The sequence below is a fragment of the Narcine bancroftii genome, chromosome 9 (genome assembly GCF_036971445.1).
Source record: "Narcine bancroftii isolate sNarBan1 chromosome 9, sNarBan1.hap1, whole genome shotgun sequence".
NCBI lineage: Eukaryota > Metazoa > Chordata > Chondrichthyes > Torpediniformes > Narcinidae > Narcine > Narcine bancroftii.
Window position 1 is genome coordinate 765268 of NC_091477.1, and position 19931 is coordinate 785198.

Genomic DNA, 19931 nt, shown 5'->3' on the forward strand with positions numbered 1-19931 from the left:
AACAAATAAATAAAGTTTAAAAAAAACCAGTAAGGGCAGGATTTCAGATCATGCATTCAATGGAATGGAACTTGACCCTGCCCCAGAATGCCCACCAGCCATCAGATTCAGTTTGCTCTGTGAATGGAGACATGTAGGTAGAGGAATGCAACCATTAATAGGTCCTGACAAGGGAAAATTTCCCAGTCCACTTCCCAACTAAGGGATGTACAATTAAATTCAACCAATCAATGGGATGAAAGGCAGTCATGGCAATAGAAGAATTTAATAGCTGCAGGATGCTGTCTAGAATTACACATTACATGCTATTGCCCCACTCAAAGCTGCACTGGACTGTGTTCAAGTGACCAATGATGTGATGATAGTGGAGGGCGTGACCATGCTGGGTGGCTGAACAAACATGCTTCTCTGAGAAAATTCTCTAAAAGACAACCAAAAAGTGGTTTTGATAGAATTTTTGGACTGCAAAAGTGTGGATATATCTTCTAAAGAAAACTACTGAAGGATGACTGGAAGATCACACAGAAAATAAACCAAAATCTGCAATGGAAAAAAGCTCTGGCATCGCCAGTCACTTCGACGGACAATACTGGTGGAGATGCCTCCTCCTCCTCCCAATGAATGATGGATCTGGAAACTCTGTTGCAAGAATTTGGAGGTCTGGGACAACGATTTATAAATGTGGAGATAGCCATCAAGGAGCTTACCACTTCAGTGAGAGAGATGGGTGAAGCCATTCATAACTTAACTGAAAGAATGGATGGTGCCAAGAGAGATCTCGGTAAACATGATAAGCAAATCGAGGAATTAAAAAAACAAGCCGAACAATGGGTCACAGATAAGCAGCTTCTTCTGGATAAACTGGATCACACGGAGAACTTCAGTCAGAGGAACAATGTGCGAATAGATGGCCTGAGAGAAGGTGCAGAAGGCAGAGATGCCGAGAAATTCTTTGAGACTTGGATCCCTCAAGTCTTTCACACCGAAGAATTCAGTAAACGAGTATATATTGAACATGCTCATCGAACGCTGGGACTGAGGAGAATGGGTGAAGCCTTCTACCTGTTTTGGTGAGATTGTTGAGCTTCAGGGACAGAGAAACGATCCTGAGAGCTGCTTATGAGAATATAAAGAACACTCTTTCTCCCATAAATGAGATAATGCAGAGATTATGTTCTTCCAGGATTTTAACAATCTGGTAATTCAGAAAAGGCGACAATTCGATGTGATCAAGAGGCAAGTCCACAAAAAAAACTTTAAATACACGACATTGTACCCAGCAACATTAAGAGTGGAAGTCTCTAAAGGTAACAAAAGATATTTTAAATCGAAGGAGATGGAAGAGTTTATTCAACAGTTATGAAGAACAAGAAAGTCGACTGTGAAAAGACTGGTGTAAATAAGATATTTAAGGACATAGTAAAGTTTTATTTTTGAAGGTCATCTTAATTTTATTATGAAATGTCAAAGTTTTATCCTATCTATGGTTCTCGGGGAGCTCGGAGAGTGGAAAGAAGGTACTGAAGGTACAGCATGGTACAACTTTGGCTTAAGAGGGTAATGGCCTCAATGGTGGGGGGGTATAGTTTTCAAGATGGTGCTTTAGGGTGGAGTTTTCCTTCTTTATCCCTGGAGGCTTTTGTGGGCTTTGGGGACTTCCTGTCTATATCACCACCAAAGCGGAGGTTGCATGATACTTAAGGTGGGGGTATGGATCACAAAACTGTTTACATATTTATTTATTTGCACAGACTTTTTAATATGCTGTTTATGGATAAGTCATTGAAGTTTATAAGTTTCAATGTTAATGGTTTGAACGGAGAAGTCAAAAGGAAAAGAATATTCACACATTTAAAAAAATAAAAGCCGATGTGAAATTTCTCCAAGAAACATTTTACTAAAGTGGAACATGATAAGCTGAGGCCGTTGTGGGGGGTGGGCAGGTCTTTTCTTCATCATTTAATTCAAAAGCAGCAGGAGTGGCAATTCTGATTAATAAAAATGTCCCAATTGCCTTGGAAAGTATTTCAGTGGACCAAGCGGGTAGATATGTAATGATAAAGAGCAAATTTTACTCAGAATCTTGGATACTAATGAAATTTTATGCCCCAAATTATGATGACAAAGTTTTGATGAAGGATGTATTTTTAAAAGCAGCAGAGGAAAGGCAAAATATATTGATTGGAGGAGACTAATTTTTGTCTGGACTCAATCCTTGGCAAATCAGCAAAATCAGTAACAAGGCCTAAAGCAGCCAAGTTAACTCTTTCATATATGAAAGATATAAATTTGATGGACATGTAGAGAATGCCACTACTTATTTTATTCAAAAAAATGATTCACATACTAGAATAGATTTATTTTTATTATCGTCAAGTCTGAAAGACCAAGCACTAAAAACGGAATATTTACCTAGGCTACACTCTGATCACTCCCCACTAACCTTGGTAATACAAATATTGGAGAAACAGAAAAATAAATATAGATGGCGATTAAATACGATGTTACTGAAAATGGAGAATTTTAGACAATTTATAAGACAGCAGATCAAATTTTTCTGTGAAACTAACTTGGGTTCAACAGATTTTTTAATATGGGACACATTAAAGGCATACTTGAGAGGACAAATCATTTCCTACACAAAAATGATTAGTCCCTATAGGGATTCATTTGATAAAAATTTGGCAAGATATTAATGATATCATAGGAAGGAAAATTGGTATTTCTTTAAGGTCTCCATTATGCAATAATCCAATGTTGCCCAGGATAATGGGGAATAGGATTTTAAATATATGATCTCAAAAAGGAATTGGGTACATTGCAGACTGTTTAAGACTCCATCCTTATAACATTCCAACAAATGAAGATAATTTATGATGTTCCAAATTTCACCTTTCTTTGCTATCTGCAATTAAAGACCTTTCTAAGAGAAAGCTGGGGGAATAATACAACTCCACAAGGGACAAGTCAATTGGAATGCACATTAATGGATGGGTAATATACCTAAATTTATTACCCAAATATATTACACCCTGCAAATGGATGGGAAAAAGTTTGGAATTCAAAGGTCCAGGGAAAGATGGGAAGTGGATCTAGCAGTGAACATATCGGAACAATCTTGGGCTGAATGGTGTATGGATGGAGTAAATTCGATTAATAATGCAAGGTACGGTTTGGTGCAATACACTTTTCTCCATTAATTATATTTGACTCTGCAAAGATTGCATAAATCAAAGCCAGAGATATCAGACAAATGTTTCCGATGTGGAATAGAGGAAGGAACATTTTTCCATTCCGTATGTATGCAAGTGTGTGAAAGTTAATGTTTTCTGTCAAGAGTTATCAGAAGCGTTAACAAAGATTACTGGAGTCAACTTTCCTGATAATCCAGAACTATATCTATTGGGGAACTTCATAGATATCAGTAACCACTTAACTGAGTTTCAAATATCGCTTACTAAGATTGCACTGGCCATAGCCAAGAAATGTGTCGCAGTCACATGGAAGTCAGACACACCAGTTTCTTTGAAAAGATGGATAGTTGTATTTCCATGGAAAAGATTACTTATAATTTAAGAAATAAATATGACACATTCCTGAAGACCTGGTAACCATATTTGAATTACATTGCTGCAGTAAATTTGTGATCCACCCTCAATTTTATATTATTATTTTTATTAGTAAAATAGACAGAGCTCCAGCCGGGGATGGAAAAATTCTCTATCCATTTATCTTTTTTAGTTAAGGGGAAGGGGGAAATGGGGGGTGCAGGAATGTTTTTTCTTTGGGATTTTATTTTGGTTTTGTTATCAATATATGTGGACTTTTTATTAAAAAGGGGTTTATATTTTGTATGTTTGAGGCAAATACGTTGCGATATTTATGTAAATATACCTGATATATGCTTGAAAACCAAAAATAACATTTTGAAAAGTGATGCGATGATAGCTGCATAATTCTTATGATTTATTAATCCCAGGTTTAACAGGAGCAGGAAAGTGCATATTTCTCAGTTCGCACCAAGATGCATGTCAAACTCCAATAGGACAGCTGTAGTTATAAAATCTTACTAAGTGTTTTTCTTCCAAGTCAGTGGACACCAGCTGCAGTTTATTCTCATATTCACTCACTTTGGAGCTTAATTCCATCTGAAGATCCTACAAGTTTAAGAAATCAGAATCACAAAATAGTAAAGCTCATTAAGTACATACCAACTATACATGAACAATCTCATTCCCAACATCTCCCAGAGCAAACTCTCATCTTTCCTACGCCTCCTGGTCTGTTGAATGCCGCAACAACCACTTGCTAACTGAAGGCTGTCTTCATGTCATAACAGATTTTTTCCCCAATTTCCTCCCTTCTGTCGATTTGTGACCTCCTCCTCTAATGGGAAGTCTATTCTGTCACGACCCTTCATATCTTTAAACACCCCAGCTGTTACCATAATTTCCCTTGTTCCAAGGAGAATAATCCAACCTCTCCAGTCTATCCACATCCCTTGATGGTACATCTGTTCTATTCCCTCGAAAAGATTTACACCTTTATTTCTGCTGATTTTCACTGGTTCTTTCAGGGTAATCAATCTGTGCACCTTCATTTGTTCATTAAATGTACTGACAGTGGGCAAAAAACAGAATCTGGGCAAGTCGCTGTTCAGTGGCACGCAAATTGTCCCTTAAATGGAAAAAAACAGTAGCCATCTCCAGTTCACAAGTGCATATGCCCCACAGTGACCCTGCCAGACATGTGCAGTATACAAGGCCAAGTCTCACTGCACAGATCACATGACGGATTCCTCTTCTGACAGTCAAAACTGGCATTAGATCGCAAACAATACCCATCTCAAGCTCTGCCCAAAGGAGTCCAATTACAAGAAAATAGGGACTGTCGAGTCAGTCGCACAGAGAAAAGGCTCTTCAGCTCCATCCATCCACAGCAACCAAATTCTCATCCTCATCTTGTCCAATTTGTCTGCATTTGGCCCACATCCTTTCCTAGTAACGTACTTGTCCATTGTAAAAAACACTTACCTGAATTTGCATATTAGCTTTCTCCAAATAATCCTGAAGAACTTTATTCTCTTCACGCAGTTCCTCGGTTAGACCTGTATTAAAAGAACACATGAAGTAGTATGGCACAGGAAGTGGGTCTTCACCAACTGTGTCTGCACCAAACACATGCCAATTCAACAAATCTTCCCACATGCATGTTTCTACATCCCTCTATTCCCTTCATGCTCATGTGCCGATATACCTCAAACATTGCTATTGTATCTGCTTCTGCCTCCTCCCCAGCCACCGAACACTGTGTAAAAGGAAAAACCTGCCCCGCATATCTGCTTTAAACTTTTCCCCATCACCTCAAATCTAGCTTTGATATTTCCACCTGAGAAAGAACTATTCAAGCCTCAATTTTATATACATCCCTGCCTCAGCCTCCAATACCTCAGAGAAAATAATCCATGTTTGTCCAATCACTCTTTACAGCTAATCAACTCCAATCAGTAAACTTCCTGGTGAACCTATTCTACAAATTCTTCAAAACCTCCACATCCTGATTTTGAGGCAAACAGAATTTCATGTACTACATAAGATGTGCCTCACTAGGACTTCCCAAATTTTATATCCTGATCAATGAAGGCAAATATGCCATAATAGACAATGCATCATTTGCATTTATTTTTTACGAAAGATCCCAGCACTGATCGTTGCAGACCACTGGCCACACTTCTCGCCATTAAAACTCACCTGCTCAATCCTCCATGTCCATTTTGTATCCAAATTACCAATTCACTGGGGACCCCATGACAGAATCTTCTGGACGAGACTATCAAGAGGGATTTTATCAAATGCTGTTACAAGGTCCATGAAGCCAAAACACATTGCCCTACTCTCCATTTTCATCACCTACAAAGAACTCAGATTTGAGAGTACCTTCAGGGTAGGAACAGGAAGTTGTGGCAGATGAATGGATGGCTGAAGAGTTGGTAGAGGGGCTCACATATGCACTTGAACTGAAAAGGGCTGGAGATGGCAGGATTGGTTGATGCAGGTACCGGGATTTAGGTGATTTAAAAGGAATAGGGTGGGAGGTAAGAGAGGCAGGAGTGGAGGATGGAGTAGCATTAGTGGAGTAGCATTACTGGTCAGGGATTTATCACAGCTATAGAAAGGGAGGAGGCTGTAGAGGGAATGTCCAGAGTCAGTGTAGGTGGAAGTCAGAAACAGGAAAGGAGCAGTCACTGTGCTGGGAGTAGTCTATAGGGCCCCGGGACACTAAGGAGCAGATAAGCAGACAGATTTTGGAATGGTTCAGGAAAGATATAGTTAGGGTTGATTTCAACTTCCCCAAGATTGACTGGCTCTTCCTAACTGCAAGAGGGATAGATGGGGCTGAATTTGTCAGGTTTGTTCAAGAAGGATGAGACAAGAACTACCGAGAGTAAACTGGTTACAGATGCTCATGGGTGAAAGCGCAGAAGTAATGTGGAGGAAGTTTAGGGACCACTTGTGCTAGGTTCAGGATAGGTTTGTCCCACTAGGACAAGGAAAATATGGTAGGAAAAGGGAACCGTGGCTGACGAAATAGGTAAGGCAACTAGTCAAGAGGAAGAAGGAAGCATACAAGATATAGGAAGCAGGAAGGGCTCATGAGAAGTATATGGTAGACAGGAAGGAGCTTAAGAAAGGACTTAGGAGAGCTCCAAAGGGGCATGAGAAGGCCTTGGCATGCACAATTAAAAGGAGAACCTCAGGGTGTTCTATGCATATATGAAGAATAGGATGACGAGAATGAAGGTGGGGCTGCTAAAGGATAAAGGAGCAAACATGTGCCTGGAGGCAGAGGAGGCTGGGGAGGTCCTAAACGAATACGTTGCTTGAGTATTCACAAGAGCAAAAAACCTTGATCAGGGTGAGATCGGAATTGAACAGGCTTGTGTGCTAGACGATGTGGAGATTAAGGAAGAGGAAGTGTTGGATCTTCTTAAAAACATCAAGATTGATGTCCCTGGGGTCAGATGCAATTATACCCCAGGTTACTGTGGGAAGTGAGAGAAGAGATAGGTGGGGCAATGGCTATGATCTTTGAGTCCTCTTTGGCTGCAGGGGAGATACCAGAGGATTGGAGAATGGCAAATGTAGTCCCCTTGTTTAAAAAGAATAACAGGTAGAATCCTGGGAATTATAGACCGGTGAGTCTTACATCAGTGGTGTGTAAACTACTGGAGAGGGTTCTTAAGGACAGGGTCTATGAGCATTTGGAGAAGTACAGTCTAGTCAACACGGCTTTGTGAGGGGAAGGTCGTGCCTCAAGAGCATAATTTTAAATTTTCAATCAACATGAAGTTACAAAACAAAAATCAAAGAAACATGACATATCTATACAATAAAATTCCAAAACTGAACTACATGTTGATGTACAAAGAAGGAAGAATCAACACATCACAATTATCAAATTCTGCACTATTGTTTACAAAATTATACACCGTGCCGATCCTTCAAAGTAGGAAAAAGAGATCCCCCTCCCCCAAAGAAAAAGTAAAAAGAAAAGGAAGAAGTAATTCTTCCATTTAATGTGACAAAATCATGTTTTCCAAAAATATTAATTATATACAGATAAAGCATTACTTGATTCATCCAGAGCTACTTCCTCCCTTAAGGGATAAATGTCTTGACATAGATATCACTAGGGATACTGGAGATAGATGTATTGTAGACAGGAGGGGGGGGGGTATCATCAAAGGTTAACCCCCGTACATCTTAAATACGGGTTTCATATTCTTATAACAAGTTCTGAGGTTGTACGTAATCTTCTCCAGGGGAACACAACTATGCATTTCTGACTTCCAGCGGGTCAGACTCAGTTGGGAATCAGATTTCCAAGTAATGGCTATGAATTTCCTGGCCACCGCTAAACCGAGTTTAACAAATTCAACTGATATTTTGACAGCCTCAATCTGGCACCTGAAGGTATTAGATTCCGGTAACGTGTTACCCAAATCTTCTCAGGTCGAATGCAAAAAAAAAGTCCCTATATCTTGACTGCATTGAAAACATTAATTGGATAATTCAGATTGCAATTTATTTAAGTTTTGTTGAGTAAGGGACAGTTAATGCAAAAATATTATATTGCACCAGCCGTTACCTTACATTAATTATATTGTTCATGCTGTCCCAACACAGATCAGACCAGCAAAACTGATCAATTTCTATACAAAAATTTGATTCCCATCATTCTCTCGACTGAAGAAAGAAGTACATTTTTGAGATAAATTTCTTTATGATCCCCTTTGAACCAGAGTCTCTATTCCAATACATTGTGGTAAGGTCAGTGCTAGACCTAATTTATCCCTTAAATAAGATCTTAACTGAAGATACCAGAAAATGGATGTATTTAAAACTCCAAATTTATTCCTGATTTGTTCAAATGTCAAAACTTGTCCCTGATCAAAACAATCTTCGATATATTTGATCCCACTCTGAGACCAAGTTTCTAGAATTTTATTATCAATTGTTAACGGAATTAATTTATTTTGAGCTAGGGGTGTTTTGGGTGAGAGGCCTCCCCCCCTAACACCAATTTGACCATTGAGTTTGTTCCAAATTGTAATGTTTTAGTAAGGGGGCTTCCTTAAGACCAAATAGTAATTTAGAATTCCATTAATATATAAAATGTTCTGCTATTTTCTCACCAACATTATGCAGTTCCAACTGATTACTCAAGATTACTTATTTCCCTCATCAAAGAGGGAGGTGATGAACTTCATTTGGATTGCCCAATAATTTTTTTTAAAAATAAGTCTGGGAGCTTTAATCCTTCCAAAAGAGATTTATGAGGATAGGGCTGTAGATGTGGTAAGGCATTTAACAAGGTCCCCCACGAGAGACTTGTTCAGAAAGTCATGATGCATGAGATCCATGGAACCTTGGCCGAGTGAATAAAAAAATTGGCTTGCAGGTAGAAAGCATTAAGTAGTAGTAGAAGAAGAAAAGTATTCTGCCTGGAGGTCGGTGACTAGTGGAGGGGCTGCAGGGATCTGTTCTGGGACCCTGCTCTTTGTGATTTTTATAAATGACCTGGATGAAGAGGCAAAGGATGAGTCAGTAAGTTTGCGGATGATATGGAAGTTAGAGTTGTGGATGGAGCTGAAGGTTTTTCGAAAGTTACAAAAGGATGTAGAGTTGGGCAGAAAAATGGCAGATGGAGTTCAATCCGGATAAGGGCAAGGTAATGGATTTTGGAAGGACGAACCAGAAGGCGGAGTACAGAGTTAATAGTCAGTTACTTAAGAGTGTGGATGAACAGAGGGACCTTGAGGTCCAAATCCATACATCCCTCAAACGTCACCGCACAGGTTGATAGGAGAGTTAAGAAGGCCTATGGGATAACTGGGCTTCATTAATGGGGGATTGAGATCAGGAGTAGAGAGGTCATGTTACAACTCTACAAATCTCTGGTGAGATCACACTTGGAGTATTGTGTTCAGTTCTGGTCAGCTCATTATAGGAAGGATGTGGAAGCTATGGAGAGGGTGCAGAGGAGATTTACCAGGATATTGCCTGGATTGGAAGGTTAGCAGACCTAGGACTTTTCTCTTTGGAGCATAGAAGGATGAAAGGAGACTTAGAGGTCAACAAGACAATTAGAGGCATAGATAAGGTGGACAGCCAGAACCCGTTTCCCAGGGAAAGAATAGCAAATACCAGAGGACACAAGCTGAAAGTTAAAGGTGGGAAATAAACAGAGTTGTGGATGCCTGGAATGCATTGCCGGGGATTGTGGTGGACACTGAAACATTAAGGATATTTGAGAGAAAACTCAGGCAGGCACATGGAAGAAAAATAGAGGGTTACAGGGTAGGGAGGGGTAAGTACATTTTTTTAAGGAATATATGGGTCAGCACAATATCGAGGGCCAAAGGGCCTGTCCTGTGCTATGCTACCTGCACAAAGCAACATTCACTATCCCTAAATCTATGCTTTCCAAGCACAAGCAAAACCTACTCAAAAATCTTCTCCAATAATTTCTCCACAACTAATGCAAGACTCTCTTTTTGATGGTTTTCTGATTAACCCTCATTGTCCTTTTAAACAAAGGAACATTTGCTATTCTCTAGTCTTCTGTAACCTCACCTATGGCTGAGGATACAAATATCTGTGAAGGCCTCCGTAATGTCACCCTTGCTTTGTTCTGAATTCTGGACAAGAACATCAGGCCCTAATGTTTTCGAAGAGATCCAAAAGGACCTTCAAATCAACATATACTTCCTGCCTCATCATCGGTCTCCTTACTGAATAGAGATGAAAAGTATTCATTAAGGATCTCTTTCATGTACTCAGGTTCCATCCACAAATTCCCTCTTTTGTCCACAAGTGGATCCATCATTCCACTAGCTAGCATCATGCTCCACATGCATAACATGCCCTGGGTTTCATGTGTGAAGATAAGAATGTTGAGCTTGAAGTCTGCCACCACTGGCAGATCCAAATCTCATCACCAAATGCTGGCTCAAATGTGAATTAAGAGCCATTTTTCCCAACAAAGAGTATTTGACCAGTTTTGTGCAAGTATTGCTTTTCATACTAACTAGCAAAGTAAAGCATACTGGAAAAGTGTACAAGCCTGTTTAAATCAGTACACCCTTTCAAGCTGCCTTGTAAAATGGAGTTAACCGGGCAATTTGCCCCACTCACAAGACAGCTTGAAAGGATCCAACCCAGTCAGCAGGCTCCAAAATCAACCGGGTCCCTGCCGAACCTCGGTGGTAGTCAGGAAACTCCGTTAAACTTACCTAGGTCACCTCCATCATCAGTTTTAAAACAAAAATGGCCAACCAGTTACTCCTGTGACGTCAGCACTTGCATGCTGGCATCAGAGGGAAACCCCAGCTGAAGTGTCTGCCATGATCGAGGGGAGAGAGTGGTCGTTGTCATGGGGAAGCCATAATTGGGGGTGGATTGGCTGCCGCAGGGTTGGGGGGAAGCGCGATTGACGGTGGGTGGGAGTGGGACTGACGGGCGGTGGGAGGGGGGGGAGATGGGGGAGACTGATCACCGATAGTTTCCATGACACATCACTTACTGCGTCATCGTGGGGATGGGATCTCCCTTAAATCACCGGGTTGGCGATTTAATTGGTCGATCCCCCTACAGTTTGAAAGGAGCTGGAAGCACCTTTGCCCCAGAAATTGCACCTGGGTCCCAGGAGGGCTCCCCAGGTGCTGCAGCTTAAAAGAGCCTAGTGAAGTGTCTCACACACCATGGAACTTGTCCATTTCCTTTTCCAGATCTTCACTGTGCAGTTTTGTTACCTGGTGCATCTCATCTGTTGGATGAAAGAGGAACATAGTTGTCAATGTGAACATATTAAGTTAGTACACCATATCAGATCTCGTCTTCTCTTGCACACAGAAATGGACTGCTGCCTCAGTGAAGGCTGATTTGACTGCCCTTGTATTCCTTGCAATGTCCAGATGCTAAACTCCTTCCCCTTCCAAAGGAGTTCACATTTTCCAAAATCAGTTTGAGGTGTGGGAGACACTGACTTTGCACATCTAAAGCTGACAGCAACAAGGAAAAACAGTTTGGAACTGACTGAGGATTCCATATCATGGAGGTAGAAACCATTAGCTTACAAAGCTTTTGAACAGTTATACATGATCAAGCACTTGCCCAATGATTGGTTTCTTTCTTGCAATGCATCCATGGTGGCTTTGGAGGCTTCCAGATCAGCTTGCAGGAGTTTCACTCGACTTTCCAAACTAATCTGAAGGACGTTGATCTCCTGCAGAATGGGATTTCAGTATACAGCATTAAATTATACAACTCATCACCTCACAGAAGCCACAAATGAAATGGAACCAAAGCTAGAATATCAAACAAAATGAGAGAGATAGGATATGCTAATAAAAAGTAGACATTGTGGATTAATATTCCTAGGTTAAACACCAAAGCCTGAAGACACGGAGGTTGGTGGAACTCAGCCGGTCTTGAGCGTTCATTGGAAACAAAGATATATTGCCGACATTTCAGGCCTGAGCCCTTCTTTAAGGAATAAACAAAGAATAAGCAAAAAATAAAACCAGGAAATCTCAGAATACAGAAAGTGCTGTCTCTATTCTGAGATTTCATGGATTATTTTTGCTCATTCCACTTATTATTTTGCTTATTCCTTGAAGAAGGGCTCAGGCACAAAATATCAGCAATATATCTTTGTCTCCCATAGACACTGCAAGACCGGCTGTGTCCTCCAGTATTTCATTGTGTTTCGACTAATCTGAGGTTCTGGGACAGAGCCAGCCCCATGTGATGCAACACTCACTATTCCCAATTTTATTATCTGTTCAACATTTTTATTAATCCAATGGTAAACATTTTTAAAAAATAAACAATATTTAACTTGATAAACTCAACTATTTTGTGGAAACAAAAAACCTGCAGACATTGGATCCAGTGAACAAGTTGAACAGAAACTGCAAATGTTCCAGGTCAAGGATTCTTCAGAATTGGAAATGTAAGAAAAAACCTGCACAAGCTACAGATCATTGCAGGGACAGAGCGCGGAGGGAACATCTCGGACTAGAGGAGAATGAAGTAGTAATGCCTTAAAACCATAGAGAAGGCAGATTTGCTTCAGGGAGCAAATAATCAGAAAGAAAGTAGATGTTGATTCTAGTTGCATTGTGAATGGGCAAATCCATTTCAGCCATACACACAATGCTGGGGATGCACAAAATAATCAGCTGAACGAGATTCACTGGGGCTGGCGCGTTCGTGCTAGTTAATCCCACTCTCCCCCAACTTTTGTCCACAGTCCCTTGGGATCTGGATCTCCAAATGTGATGCTGAATTTCTGTATCCACCCCTTTATTTGCAGCAAGTACAATCCCTTCCATTTCTTACATTATGCAAATCCATATCCCATCATCATTACTCATCTCTGACTCAACTTGAAACATCTGAGGAAGTCTTCCTCATCCAGACAAGCTCCCAACAAAACTATAATACTCAGCTCTGGCAACATTTCAGGCACCCTCACACCCTCTGTGCAATGAGGTGAACAGAACCGTACAGTTTTAGGCTATGAACCAACTATTTACACAATACAATCCCTCTCCATGTATTCTGTGAAGGGCTAATAAAGCCAAGAATCCTGCTCCATTAACCACCATCTCCCACTTCAGAGATTTCTGTGTAATCTTTTGCCTTACAAGCTCACTTCTCTGGCAGAATTCAATTGGCCGCCTATTGAGGTGGAAACAATCAGTTGATAGCTTATGGCTTTCAGAGAGAATGCAATCATCTCTCTCTGCACATTGTATTGGGATCTTTCTCACATCTGGGACTGTTCATTGCTGTAAATAATTAATCTCCAAAGCCAAAGCTATCTGCAGTCAAAAAGACTGATACACAAATTTCAACTAAACAAAGCCTCAAACCTGTCAATGTACAAAATAGGTGAATAAAAATCTGAGGATGTTATGCAATCTAAAAAAAAATTAAGCAATAGAGCGTTCATACTTTCCACATTAAGCCAGTGTAGGCCCAGCAGTGGCACAGCTGCAGAATGGACTTTTATCGTTTTTGCAATATATTTTGGAGAAATTTCATTTTCTTGCCCTCAATTTTTTGTACGAGGTAGGGGGAGAAAACTGAGCTCATGGCACAAAAGAATGGATTTTAAGAGTTTAGGGGGCAAAAGAACGCGACTTTCTACATGCAACAGGCAGACTCAGTGGGACAAAAACCTCTTTCTGATGCCAGAACAATTCCACATGCAGTTTAATGCAGTCGAGTACCCTCTTATCTGAACATCTGAAATCCTCCAAAATCAAACTTTTTGAGCGCCAACGAAGCTACAAGTAGTAAATTCCACACCTGAACTCTCTTGCCCATGTGGTGCTCTGACACCGTTGGCGCCAGTTTGTTACCAGTCATCATCACTGCCAGACCAACGTGCATTACTCGGAGTTTTTTCACTTAGTCTCTGCTTTGTGGTACAAAGCTATGGTTGCAAATAACCAATGGTTAAATAGTTGAAATGGTTCTGAATCAAGGTTAGCAAAGACATTATCTTCATGTGAAATCTGAAATTCATCTCCACCTAAAATGCCATGTTTGAGAGTAACATGACCAGCAACATTATTTTGTTGAAAAAAGTAAAATACAGTGTACTGTAACCTTTTGATCAAAACACAGCATTGTAGGTGGAGACTGAAAACCTGCATTTTTGTTGCTGTTGTTTAACAGCTGATACAGTTATTCTGCAGATGCTACTGTGCTGCTTCATTACCCTAAAAACATTATTCAAAAATCCAAAATCTGAAACACTTCTGGTCCCATACAGGATACTCGACCTGTAGTTTGGTTTGATATTTATCTGATCTCAAGTTTAGCCAAATGATTTGATAGGACAATACTTTAAATCTATTTTCACAACAAATGAGGTACCTTGTTTAATGTAGCAAAACAAAATATTGCATTCAGTATAATTGATAGAAATTGGAAAGTCCAAAAAGCAACAGAGACCATGCTTTTAAAACAAACAGGACACAAAATATAATGAATCATCTGATAGGGAACCAATTTTAAGTGTGGAAGATTTTAAAAGACAAGTGAATAAGTATGTGGCCTGATAGATCATACCTTCAGTATTTCTTCCTGCTGGGGGATTAGAAAACAGATTTACCAATGATGCATTAGAATGAGGATTTCCAAGAGTCCAATGCATTATCTTTCCTCTGGATTTAGCAAGAGCCTCAAAGGGGTTCAGGGAGAAAAGAGCCAGAGACTCAGCTCATTTTCTGAAGAAATAGTTAACCAGAGTTAAGGAAATTAAGTTCAGCTGTTGCTCATTCACATTCATCAAGCATGAAGGACATTACATCAACGCAACTTTCAAAGCAAATGAGCTTCATGTAATCAACAGTAACTGTTCCAGAAAATGCACACAATCAAGTGGACCTCACATGAGGTTCTGTTGTTTTACATCTCAAGTGACTGGGTCCAGCAAAAAACATTAAGGACTATTTCTGTATCATTCCTCTTCAGCAAATAACGAAGTGCAATACCTTGTCCTTAGCATCAGACTTGTTCTTCACTCCGATTAACTCCATGCACAGGGCATTAATCTTCTTCTTTGTACTATCATCAGAAAACTGAAGGAAAACATGAAACATAACATAACATAATAATTACAGCATGGAAACAGGCCATTAGACCCTTCTAGTCCGCACCGAACCAAACACCCCTTTCTAGTCCCACCTCCCTGCACAATGCCCATAACCCTCCATCTTCTTCTCATCCATATACCTGTCCAACCTTTTCTTAAATAATACAATTGACTCTGCCGCCACTATTTCTCCCGGAAGCTCATTCCACACGGCTACCACTCTCTGAGTAAAGAAGTTCCCCCTCATGTTACCTCTAAACCTCTGCCTCTTAACTCATGTCCTCTTGTTTTAATCTTTCCTCCTCTTAACGGAAATAGTCCATCCACATCCACTCTGTCTATCCCTTTCATAATCTTAAATACTTCTATCAAATCCCCTCTCAACCTTCTACGCTCCAAAGAATAAAGACCTAATCTGTCCAATCTCTCCCTATACTCTAGATGCTTAAACAGTCAACAATGCTTAAAAATTCTACCTTCTCCAGAAATGATTCTCTATTAATTGAAATATTACCACTCTCTCGACAAGGTGCCATTTCTATTAAGCAGCCTATTCACCAAGAAGAACAAAAGGAGAGCACATACTCCTATATTGTACTTTTAAAAAAGCAATAAGCACTTGCAGTTTTACTCTCAATTTGCTGGTCAAATTTAAAATATTGATTTGGATTTTGATCCAAACAGCATTAATTTTCTAAAACTTCTCAAAACAAATTTGATAGAGGAGTTTGATATTACACAGCATCTATGAGCTTCCATTGATGCACATGAAAACATGTCCAACAATGAAAACAGACAAATGATCACTGGCCATGTTCATCAACCAGCTTCATCTCATCACTTACAGGTGTGATGAGAATAAAAGCAAACCATGAGAAAAGTTTAATTGCCACCAAGTCCAATCAAGGTTTGAACAATTATAAAAACAAGGATGGATCAGAACACAAAGCCTGTACAAAAGACAGCAACATAGAGTTTATTCCTATTCATGAAGACAAGTTTGCTAGAGCACTTGGGGAGGGCTCAAACTAGCTAGGCAGGAGGATGGCATCAAAATGTTAAGTCAGAAGCTGGAGCCTCTGCCTGGTCAATCACCGAGACCTGGGATAATTTGATGCTTGAATTATTTGGACAGAGAAACAATATTTAGTCTAGCAGTGCAAAATGCGAGACAACGACAAGCTCCGTTAATGATTCAGAATAGTAGAGTTTTTTAAAATCCCGATTTGAGTCAAGAGGTTATTCAGCGTCGGCGTCGATTTAATTCAGTTAAAGAAGTTTTGTGGCGTAAAGGTTATAAGTCTATTTTTCGCTATCCGGCAGTGTTGAAGGTGGTTTGTGGATTCTTTCAATCTCGGTTTTTTGAGAATGACCGTGAAGCAATGATTTTTGCTGATTCGTTGCCAGATGTACGAGGACAAAGACGTAGTCCATCACTGTCTCCTAAAGAAAAATCTGGTTGTTCTGGAAATGGAAGAAATGGGAGAAATGGGAGAAATGGGAATGGAAAGAGTCCAGCTTCTCCTGAAATGGGGTCGCTGAGTTTGGAAAGAAAATGATAGACATTAGTGGTGAATTGTCGGCCTCGACTCCGTTCTATAATAATCAACTTATTTCTTTCTCAACACATAATCGAAGTTTATTAAATTGGAGATTTAAAGGTGTGGAAAATTTGGGAGGTTATTTTAAAGAAGGTAAATTTTTTATCTTTTGATTAGATGAAGGACTGTTATGGTATTGATAAGAATTCTTTGTTTCTTTATTATAAAATTTGATCTTTGGTAAAGCATGTGTTTGGTAGAGAGATGATTTTACCTGAAGGGTTATATTTCAGTTATGTATTAAATATCACAGGATATAAATTTCAACTTGCTTTTGTATATTTAGCATTATCTGTAGCGAAAAAATGTATTGCTAGTACGTGGAAAGATACAAATATGATTGATATTAATAGTTGGCATAATGAGATGAAACATTGTTTAATAATGAAAAAAATCACATATGTTTTGCGTGATAATTGTAGTTTTTTTTTATTAAAAAGTGGTTGTTATATTCAGAATATTTACATTTTGATTTACATTGACTAGATCTTAATATGTATGCTTAATTTTTCTTTCTTTTTTTTATGGCTCTCCTTAGGAGAGTTGGCTGAAAGAGGGGGGGTTCTTTTTTTTTCTTCGCTTTTTCTTTTTTTTCTTTCTTTTTTTCTTTTATGTATATAAAATATATCGTTCATGTTTAAGTTTATTGTTATGTATGTTACTTATTATCTGTATTTTGAACGAATAAATAAAGTTTAAAAAAAAAACTTTGGAGATGGACTTTGGTTAATGCAAGGTCAATGTGGAACAGGCTAATGTGTTGGAACACAGATGTCAAGAAAAAGCAAGTGCTGATCTTCCCAAAAATATTCATATAGACAAGTCCCTGGGACTGGATGGGTGTACCACAGGTACTCCAGGAAGCAAGGGAAGAGATTGCTGGAATGTTGGCAATGATCCTTGCATCCTCCCTGGCCACAGGAGAGGTACCTTAAGATCATAAGACATAGGAGCAAAAATGGGCTTTTCAGCCCATCAAGTTTACCTTACCATTCAATCATGAGCTGATTCATTTCCCCACTCAGCCCCACTGCCAGGCTTTCTCTCCATAATCTGTGATGCCCTGGCTAAACAAGAACCCATCTCTGTCTTAAATATACCCAATGACGGCCTCCACAACTACCTCTAGCAACAAATTCCACCGATTTACCACCCTCTGGCTGAAGAAATTCCTCCACATCTCTGAAGTTGTGCCCTCTTGACCAAGACTTACCCACCATGGGAACAATCTTTCTACATCTACTCTGTCTATGCCTTCAGCATTCAAAATATTTCAAATGAGATTTCTCCCTCATTCCTAAATTCCAATGAATACTGGCCAAGAGCTGTCAAATGCTCCTCATAATTGTAAATTCTTAAAATTGTCCTGGTGAACCTCCTCTGAACCATTTCCAACGTCAGCTCATCCTGAAGAATTACAAAATGTTCAAGATAGGTAAGAGGGAGAATCCTGGGAATTGTAGACCAGAGAGCCTTACATCAGTGGTGGGCAAAATAATGGAGAGGATTCTTAGGGATGGAAATTACAAGCATTTAGAGAAACAGTCCTCTCAGGGATAGTCAGCATGGCTTTGAGAAGGGCAGGTTGTGCCGCACAAGCCTAATTTATTTTTCGGAAGTGACCAAAAAATAAGGCGATTGATAACCTACCCCATGGTAGGCTAAGTCAGAAAGTCATGACGCACGAGATCCATGGAGCCGTGGTTGCTTAGATTCAGAATTAGCTTGCCTGCAGAAAGCAGAGGGTAATAGTAAATGGAATTCATTCTGCCTGGACGATATTGACTAATGGAGTACCACAGGGTTCTGTTCTGAGACCCCTGCTCCACAAGATTTTTATAAATGACCTGGATGAAGAAGTGAAGGGGTGGGTCAGTAAGTTTGCAGATGAGACAAAGGTTGAAGGTGTTGTGGAGAGTCCAGTAGATTGTTGCAGGTTACCACAGGATGCAGAGTTGGGTAGAAAAGTGCCAGATGGGAGTTCAATTAACTCAATCTGATATACTTCTCAATAGATAGGTTGGAGAGTCAGCAATTTTTTCCCCAGGGCAACAACAGCAAATACCAGAAGACATCTGTTAAAGATGAAGGGAGGAAAATATAGGGAAAAAAAAAGTTGAGATTTTTTTTTAGAAACACCAAAGGATGGGTACTTGGAATACCTTGCTGGGGGCGGTGGTGTTGGCTGGTACAATAGGGACATTCAGAAGACTTAGATAAGCATATGGATGGAAGAAAAATAGAGGGTTACAGGTGTGAAGTGGGGAAGGTGTAGATTGCTTTGGAAAAGGTTTATATTGGTCAGCACATAGCCAGATGAAGAGGCAGTCCAACGTTTTAACATTGCAATATTAAGTAATCAGAATACTGATTTGACACCTCAACCACATTCACAGCAAAACAAAAGAACAATAAACTCCAGATAACCAGTGCATTGAAGTGGACGTAACCTGACGGCAGCACATGCAAGGGCTCAAGAGCCAATAGAATTTGCAGCAAATTCAACACCCATACAGGTTCCAGCAATACCTTTGTTTTGAGGAACTCGTTGGCTCGATAGAGCTCTGAAAGTTGACTTTCTAATGACGCAACATTTGACGTCAGTGATGTTTTCTCTCTTACAGCTGCTGCCAGTTTGCTTTCAACCTTTTTCAGGTCTTCTTCCAGGGCCTGAAGCCTTTTGTCCTGTTCCCCTCGCTGTTGAAGCAGGCACCGAATCTGCACTTGGAAGACGTTTTAATCATTTTTTAAATGTAAAGACATAGCATGTAACAGGCCATTCTAGCCTTAGAGTTCGCACCAGCCAAATACACACGTGATCTACTAACCTACTAACCCTGTATGCCTTTGGAATGTTGGAGGAAACCCATGTAGTCACAAACTCCACAGACAGTGAAGGATTCAAACACAACTGGTTGCCGCTGTAATAGTGTTGCCCCAAGTACCAAGCTAAAAAGTATTTTATTAAATTGCAGACCCTTTTTTCATCTAATTTTTAGAAACAAAGTACATTTCTTATCCATATACCAAAAACCTTGAAAGATTGTGAGCACAATGGAGCAAGAGATAAAAATATTTTACATATTGAACATTCTTTTGACAACTCCCAGTGCTGAAGTAAACAATGGAGCCAATAAGGCACAACCCATCTCGGAT

At 39.8% G+C, this 19931-nt stretch overlaps 1 protein-coding gene across 2 annotated transcripts in view; it reads right to left on the minus strand.

The window, feature by feature from the left end:
* Window positions 1-19388, minus strand: part of mat2b (methionine adenosyltransferase 2 non-catalytic beta subunit methionine) — a 140632-nt gene extending 121244 nt beyond the window's left edge. For both annotated transcript variants that reach the window (XM_069897926.1, XM_069897928.1), the window contains exons 1-6: window positions 19305-19388; window positions 15074-15160; window positions 11676-11787; window positions 11263-11328; window positions 5034-5107; window positions 4071-4157 (exon numbers count right to left, since the gene is read on the minus strand). In XM_069897926.1, coding sequence (XP_069754027.1) covers window positions 4071-4157; window positions 5034-5107; window positions 11263-11328; window positions 11676-11787; window positions 15074-15118 — 384 coding nt within the window. In that variant the 5' untranslated portion in view covers window positions 15119-15160; window positions 19305-19388. The remainder of the gene's footprint in view (window positions 1-4070; window positions 4158-5033; window positions 5108-11262; window positions 11329-11675; window positions 11788-15073; window positions 15161-19304) is intronic.
* Between the last annotated feature and the right edge of the window lie 543 nt (window positions 19389-19931).